This window comes from Vigna radiata, chromosome 1, assembly GCF_000741045.1.
Source record: "Vigna radiata var. radiata cultivar VC1973A chromosome 1, Vradiata_ver6, whole genome shotgun sequence".
Lineage (NCBI taxonomy): Eukaryota > Viridiplantae > Streptophyta > Magnoliopsida > Fabales > Fabaceae > Vigna > Vigna radiata.
Genome location: NC_028351.1, coordinates 29401020 through 29409565, shown reverse-complemented (window position 1 = coordinate 29409565; position 8546 = coordinate 29401020). Strand labels below are relative to the sequence as shown.

The window sequence follows — 8546 nt, the reverse complement described above, 5'->3', positions numbered from 1 at the left end:
GTTGTTTGCATTTTTCCATCAAGTGTTTTGCCTTGGCTAATCTGGTTGGTCTTGTATTCTTAGTTTTATTTTGGTTTTATTCATCTATTCTAGCATCTTTCCTTAGGGATTCCTTTTGAGTACTTACCTAATTGATACCCTTAATTTTATTTTTTTTGCTTGTAATTCTTGACTTTCTTTGAAGCATTGTCTCATCTTACTCCATTTGAGTTTAGATTTCAATTTTTTTATTTTTTTTTTTGCTTTCATTCTTTGGCCTCTTTGGTGCTTGAAATCAAATTTGGTTAGTGCTTTCTTTTGGGAGTTTAACTAACTTTGAAGGTAGCATCTTAAAGGCTGGAAAGAAGGCTAATAGAAGCATTTCTTTAGACTTTGGAAAAAAGAGTTCTTACATGGATCATAGTGAACATAAAGAGAGGATAAACACTTGAAGAAACCAAGAATTTAGGAGCTATTTTTTAAATTTTTATTTGATGTTTTGTATCACGAAACCTCTGTGTTCTAGTAATTTTTTTGGTTTCATTTGCTTTTTTTTGTGTCTTTGGAAAATGTCTTTGGTACAATCTCATCTCCATTGCTAAAATTGTGTAATAGTTTAGTTTTCACTCTTAAAAGTGAAGGTGTTTCAAATGACTCTTAAGCTATTTGCATCTTCACATAGAACCGTTAGTTTAGCTGTTTACATAACATTCAATTCCTTGTACTTTCTTTTTATACATTGTCTTGTTTATCTTTTAAGTCTCTATGGTACTTTGGTTGTTTGAAAGCATCTTAGATAAACCTTTCTTTGGTTTTAGGAACATTCTTTCCATTTGCATTTAAAAATGTCTTGAAAGATTTTTATTTAGAAGCCTAAGTAAGGATAATCTAAGGAAACTCTGGCTATGAAAGACTTCGTTTTTAAGCTTGTTCATTGTGACTCAAAAAGGTTAAAAGAAAAAATTAAGTCGTTGAATTAATTTAATTTGACATGTTATATTAAAAAATTATTAAAAATTGTATAATTTGAAATATGTTTTCAAAATTCAAAATAAACAACATAAAACATTTATAATTTTTTTTGCAGCTCTTCCTGAAAGTGCATGAAAAACTATCGATGTGCATTAAGAAATGGGCTTCTAAAATAAATCCTAAACTGCATTTTGTAATGTATGAAGTATTCTAGAATAGTCTTCTGGAAGCAATATTGAGTTGATTCTAAAATAGTTTCAGATACAATGTTAAATTCATTTTAAAATAATGTTTAGGATTCAACTTTTGAAGGTACAATAAAAGCTAAAAAATGCCTAAGGACAATTTAAACATTTCACATTTTGGGACGTGTACCTTCAATAGAAAGAAAGAGTATTTCTTGAATCAAGTAAATCAATTTTGCCAGTTGCTTGCAGCACTTCCAATTTCTATTTGCACCTCCACAAGATTTGGAATTCCAATTTTGCGCAACGATTTTTATACATAAAACAGCCTCCTTCTTAGACATTATGGGCAGTTTTTCCTTACACTTTTCGGATTGCGTAATTCGAAAATCTATTTTTCTTTTTAAAAAATTACTTCGGGAAATCATTTAGCTTCATTGTTACATAATCCACAAATTATTTAGCTTCTGGATTTTACAATACATGAGTTATTTTTAGCGAACAATATGAAAACAACAAAATAGGAAAAAAAAAATTATAGGATGCAATGCAAGAAAGTTACCCAGATGGAGGAAGAAACTGCCACGTTGTGTTGTGCTCGTTGCTAAACAAGCTCGGGGCAGGTAGCTTCATGAATGGAAGGGTGGTTTTACTGCTTTGTTGGTTGAAACGGTGAAATTCAGGTTATCACAATTCGGAGTCTAGAAATATGCTTCCAAAACACTGTTTTAGGTCGAACAAAATAATTAACCAAGACAATGTGCTATTAATAACGCTGTTTAGTTCGGCACTATATGTATTTGAGTATTTCTTATGCTGATATTTATGCGAAAATTTTCACCACTATAACACTGAGTATCTTCTAAAGTTAACACGATATCTGAAAGAACCAAAACTTAGGATTCGGTGGCGCGTGTCTACCCACTATCATCTACACCAAAAACTATTCAATCACCACAGATCCATGTTGAACCAACCAAAAACNATNCAATCTTTTGCCTGTCCCTGAATTGCCTCCTCACTCCGTATTTTTTTTTTTCTTTGGAACAATGAGTAGGCTGAAATACTCAATGAACTTTAACTAGTTCAATGTCATAAACCAACCATGAATTTGGTGGTATTTTGTCAGAGTGTCCATCACTCTCAGACCTGATACACGCAGATGTTAGAGGTTGTAGGATCCCAAATAAGAAATTAGAGAAAAGAAAATGGCGCTAAATACACATAAGAATTCAATCACGTACGTTAATGTTGGTGGAATGACAAGTCTTCTCTTTTCTCCAACTTGCATGCCTGGGAACCATAAATACGCAGGTATATATACATCACAACAGTTCTTAGAGAGAAAATACATTTAAATGAGAATAGCCACTAACAATCTTCAAAACTAATCCACTACTATTATTCGATTAACTTCATGTAGATCCCAAGACAGCGTGGGCAACCACTCTCATTTTCAACCAATTAATAGAGACTAAGGGACCAAGAGGCCAAGGCGCCTATTAAAACTAATCACAGGCATTGCTCTAATTCAATAAAACTATAAATGCAAAAACTGGAAAAACTAAAAAAGGACACAATATAAAAATGACTACCTTCAAGGCCAACATCCCAACCCTCGATAACCTCTCCTTTACCTGCAAAAGGTCAATACTTAATACAAGTATAAATAGTTCTTCAGGTAACAAGGTTTGGGTGAATAGTGTTACCAAGGCGAAATTTGAAAGGAGTTTGGCCAGCGTTTGACTCAAAGACAGCTCCATTTTCCTTCAACTTGCCAGTGTAATAGATGCTAATCTGTGACAACAGTGTAGTTACTTAAATCAAATCAAATAAATTCTTCAAATTATTTATCTATTTGATAAATGATGCCCATGAAGTTTGAATCATGTAAACTACCCAGACCCTCANCATTAGCAAAATACAGGGACGTCGCAAGTTTTTTGGTTTGATTTCATGGAACTATTATCTAAAGTATTTTAAACCGTTTAAATAAACTACCTTTTTTCCTGAAGCTGCGATTTTGCCATCTTTTTTCCCCTTCTCTTGTTCCTGAATAACTAGTCCATTTTTCAATGTTCTAACATTGGAAGGTTTTGCATCTTCCCCCTTACTTCTGTCCTCCTCCATCATCTCAGTCTCACCACTTCGCTCAACACATACAGTAATATTAGAATTTACAACTTCCCCATTGCCTTGACTTTTACTCATTTTCTTCCTTTTCTTAGCTTTTCTATTCTCAGATTGATTTCCATCAGGTAAGTCATAAGCACCATTGTCTACCATCCTGTGCCAGAAAAATTAAGAATGTAAGGTTTATAATATCTCAGACTAATAGAAAATAAACAAAAGAGAGCCCAATTTCAGTAATCCTTTTCTCCCTGGTCATTCAGACCAGAATGACAGTCCAATTTCAGTTATGTATCATTTGTCTGTCCCTACACTATTGATATTTTTAGACACCTCATTAGTTAAGCATATGATCAAATTATAGTATAGAAATGAATATCAAACCTCACCTTCCAAACCAATTTTATAAAATTATGTAAGGTTTAAAGTTCATTTTATAAAATAGTATTAAGAATATATCTTAATAAGGTTTGTTTGACTTTTTTTTTATCGGCAGATGTTAGTTGGAAAGTTGAATCCACAACCTCTTTATCCTCCCTTCAAACCAACCTTACATCTCCCAATGTTAGTGGGAAAAGTTGAACCCACAACCTCTCTCTTCCTTGCTCCCAAAGGTTTGTTGGACCTATCATGTCACCTACTTCTGGACCACTATTAGACCACTTCGAAATATATAGTTCCAAATTCAATATATCAAATCCTCCTCGGCATGATGGTGTGCATCGAAAATCTCACATCAATTACAGATGTGACCAAATTATAGTACAAAGTGCAAATATCACCTTCCAAACTAGTTTTTTTTTTTTTAAATTGAGTTAGGTTTAAAGTCTACTTTCTAAGAAATATTTATATAAAAAAAAGTTTAAAAGAGAAAACATTAATATCTATCATATTACTAGAGGCTTGTCATGAAATCATATGATTTCTTTTCAATTATTATTCTTACAGATACAACAGTACTACTACTAGCAAGGCACATTTTCTCATCCTTGTCAATTGTTTTTCTTTATAATTTATACCAGGCAGAAAAATATTTACAGCTTGATTCCTAACCAACTAGTTTTTAATTTTATATAAGAATTTTACTTTAGTTTCCGCTTACTTGAAGGGATAAGGACACTTTAGGCATAAAAGCTTGAACCAATTCTAGTCAGTATCCAATGATTTATCTACCGAACAGCTAATCTAGGAAATGTTTAAACTTGTTCATTTATTACTAGTTTGTCAAGCTTGTTGCCAAAATCAATTGTCCACAGTTAAATTTTAGCAGTAAAGCATGGATTAGTAACAAGTTATAATATTATCTCACATAGAGAACGTAAACAAAACATATCCATACTTTCTGTTGTAATTTGAGATAATATCTTTAGAATCTTCCTAATTAGAGGAAACAGATACATAACTTTTTATTTTATTTTATTTTTTCTAGATTTTCTAGTTTTCCTATTTCTCTTTTTAGGAGAATTAGATTATTACAAATAGCGAGTATCAGAATGTATTTTTTATGATTCGAATTCCGGTCCTGCAACCAAACAGAATCATTGGTAAATGAAATAACACAATTAAGAGAACGAGTTAGACAACTTACAGACAATAAGTTAAAAGGAGACCCAGGGACATAAAGTACATGATCAATGGATATGGATGGAAAAATATGAACAATACCAATACCATGAGATGAGACTCTAGACCCATCAGCCATTGTTACTTAGAGTAAATTATCTAGACATGACAAGGAAGAAAACAAGGACTTGTTACCAGTGATATGATCGGTGGCACCTGAGTCAAGGACCCAAGATCCAAGANAGTGAGTCAGACCAACAAAAGGAGTACTTATGCGTGTAACAGAAGCAGATGTAGTGAAACTAGAGTGTTAACGGTCCTCATACCATCTGAGAAATTCCTGAAAGATTGCAGGATTGTCTATAGTATTTGATGAAGTAGGATGGTCTGCAGACAGTGATGGGGGTGGTGGATCAGAATTAGCCATTGCTATAGGTCGAGGAGGAGGTCCATGAAGCGTGTAATATCTATCAATTTTGTGGCCTAGCTTGTTACAGTGGTCACATTTTGGATGTCCTTTACCTGGCTTGTGAGACCGACTTTGATCATCACGTTGGGCAGCCATGGAGAGGGAGAAACCCTAAAAATCCAAAGTGCTCCAATTGACGCAACGACAACAACAGATCCAGAAAGAGGGCGACGAGACAATCACGGCGGTCCTAGTCAGCGGCGGATCTCGCCGGCGACGCGCCGGCACGCTCGGCAGGAAGTGGCGGATCTGGTGACTGTTGCGGCGATGTGTGGAGGCGCGTGGATGGTCCGTTCACCGTGATCTTTGCACCATGGTGGTTGCCCGGCCAAGACGATCCGGGGGTAAGGCCACTAGCCGAAAATACCGATAACTCCATCGGTTTTTGCTCCGCTTCTTCTCCTTCCGCATCGGGGTCCTCCTCTTCATCCTTTGCCAACAGCACTACGCACAAACTCTTCTCAAGGCAATAGTGCCCAGGGCTGAAAGGCCCACCGGAGCGGAAACACCTCCCTTCCTCCTCCGTTTCAGGAATTCAGGGTAAGGAAGATTTCTTGAACTTCTTCCCCTGTTATCACTGCCTCTAGGATTTCCTCCCCTCGCCGTGTTACTCCCTCTTGTACCATCTTTTCTTACTGAGCCCACACTCTCCGTCGCACCATTCTTCCCCGTATTTCTTCTGATCGGTTTGGTCCTTGTAACGACAGTGCCCCCTCCCGACGTTCGCCCCCAAGATTGCGCATTCTTGGTAGTCATCCACCCAATTGAGCCCAATACACGTTGCACGTCTTCCACATCCCGGGAAAGCCTTATCGCCGTCATCAAATCTTAAGGGTCGTGGGGCCTAATTAGGCACCGTATCTTTTCTTTTAGGCCCGCTAGAAAGTACCCCAATAGTTGGTCGTCTGAAAATGCTCTAGTCTGCCAGACCAACACCTCAATCGCTCGCACGTATTCCTCCACCGTGTCCGTCTTCCTGATCATTGCCATCCTCTCAAAGATTCCACCTCTGTTGCGACTTTCAAATCGAATCATCAACGCCTCTTTGAGCCCTTCCCATGATCGATCTCATGCCTTCTCTTTCCAGAACTTAAACCAATAGTCGGAGCTTCCTTACATGCTAACGTAAGCCAGTTCAACCTTCTCCACCTCCAATACCCTCTGTATCTGTACAGAAAAGAATGCAGAGGCTTAACCCTCCTCACAGGTATGATCCTGTTCAACTAACAAAACAATCAACAACTGTTAGGCCTCTACTGGTGTATAGTAGGAGGAAGACAGTTACACAACCTAACTGCCGAGGTAGTTAGGTGGGTTGGTTGAGGGTATCTTGTATAAAAGGGGTGATTAGTTGTAGTTGAGGGTAGTTAGTAAATTCTTTTGTTGATCAGGAACCTGTTAGTCCTGATAGGGGGGAGGTTAAGCTCTCTACTTGCTGTATCCGTTGATTGCTATTGAATAATAAAGACTATTCAGTACATTTGTGTGTTCTGTGTGCGTTAGAAGGTGTTTCTTTTAGGTTCTTGGATAACGAACCTATCAGTTTGGTCCGACCTGCCGGATCCGTGAGAAGAGAGGGATCAGCAATGAACAGTCAGACGGAGGGAAGAATTGACAATTTGGAAATCACGATTGAGGGAATTAAGGAGGAGACTGCAGCCATCCGACGCGATTTGCAACAGATGATGAAGGTGATAGGTGGAGGTACGAATAATAATGGGGGAGGCTCTGAAGGGAGCAGCAACTCGGTTAGCGATAATAATGACAAGCGCGACAATGGGGGAATNCCCCATAATTGGAGGAAAAGGGTCGAACTACCGGCATTTGAAGGAGGAGAACCCCATAGTTGGATCAACAGGGCGGAACGCTTTTTCGACATCCAGAGAGTGGCTGAAGAGAAAGTGGATCTAGCCTACATTAGCAAGGAAGGTAGCGCTAGTTACTGGTTCAAGCATTGGAGGGAAAAAACCAAGAACCGTTCTTGGTTGGGACGAAAGGCGGGATTGATTAACCGGTTTGGAGGCGGGTTCAGGGGAACAGTGTATGAACAATTAGCGACCCTGAGACAGGAGGGTGTGGTGGAGGATTTTATCAGGAACTTTGAGATGTTGCTGAGTCAGACTCAGGGGTTGACGGAGGAATTGATTTTGGGTTTTTTCCTGGCTGGGTTACGCGAAGACGTAAAGGGTCAAGTACGAATTCAAGATCCTCAAGACTTGATGGCAGCGATCAGGGTCGCAAGGGATGTAGAAGACGCGATCCAGCGAGCACGCGGTGTGGTGTGGAACGGAGGAAGGGTGAATCCGATGAACACGCGACCCACTGCGACGATAGTGAGGGGAGACGGAGAACGTAATGTCGCGAACAGGGTCAGCGGGGTAGAAGGAGGAGGCGCGACCAGACGGGAGGTGTCGTCATCGGCCAGTCAACCCATAGCNAGGGGTAACNCCGTTACCGGAGGCGAAGGTAGAGGAAGAGTGGTTAGAAACTTACCTTACCCGGAGTACTTGAAAAGGAGGGCAGAAGGGAGATGCTTTCAGTGCGGGGGTCCTTTCGCTCCCGGCCACAGGTGTTCCGAGAGAAGCCTAAGAGTTTTACTGCTGGCGGAGGACGAGGAGGAAGAGTTGACTGAGCACACCGTCGAGGAGACGAAANCGATGGAGCTATCAGCGTGTTCGGCGGAGGGTCTGACACCTCCAAAAACCATGAAATTGACAGGCATGATCGGAGAACAGAAGGTGGTGGTTCTCATTGACAGCGGGGCNAGCCACAATTTCGTCAGCCGGAGGGTGGTGGAGGATTTGAAGCTGCCNGTGACAGAGACATCTACATACACCGTGAGCCTCGGTGATGGGCACCGAAGAACGACGAGTGGGCGTTGCGATAGAGTTCGGATTCATTTGGGGAACACCACCGTCGAGGAGGATTTTTACGTGTTTGAGCTTGGAGGAGTAGATATTATTCTGGGTATTGCTTGGTTGGCCAAATTGGGAGAGGTCATGTTGAATTGGAGAGAAATGTCCATGCAATATGTAGTGGGTGATGATAAAGTGGTGATAAAGGGGGAACCAGCTTTATGCCGACAACTGGTGGAGCCTAAGGCCTTGATGAAGATGCAGGAAGCTGACTCATGGGTATTAATTTGGGAGTTAGAGGTAGTGGAGCAGGGGACCCACGGGGAAGTGACAGATGATTTGACCGAACAGCAGAAAGTGGAACTCAGAGCAGTGTTGCAGTTCCACTACCGA

General features: G+C 39.7%; 1 protein-coding gene across 3 annotated transcripts; it reads right to left on the bottom strand.

Moving 5' to 3' along the window:
* Positions 1–1862: 1862 nt before the first annotated feature.
* Positions 1863–8076, bottom strand: LOC106761083 (peptidyl-prolyl cis-trans isomerase FKBP15-3). Of its 3 annotated transcripts, none has more exons than XM_022785676.1 (6): positions 7792–8076; positions 3138–3423; positions 2846–2933; positions 2732–2773; positions 2381–2429; positions 1863–2285 (listed from the first exon to the last, which is right to left on the bottom strand). In XM_022785676.1, exons 2-6 carry the CDS (start codon positions 3420–3422, stop codon positions 2204–2206), a joined length of 546 nt encoding a protein of 181 aa, XP_022641397.1. In that variant the 5' UTR covers position 3423; positions 7792–8076; the 3' UTR covers positions 1863–2203. The 3 variants fall into 3 exon arrangements, with proteins under 3 accessions (XP_022641397.1, XP_022641598.1, XP_022641146.1); XM_022785877.1 differs by having other exon boundaries at positions 7797–8076; XM_022785425.1 differs by lacking the exon at positions 7792–8076 and adding an exon at positions 4855–6384.
* Between the last annotated feature and the right edge of the window lie 470 nt (positions 8077–8546).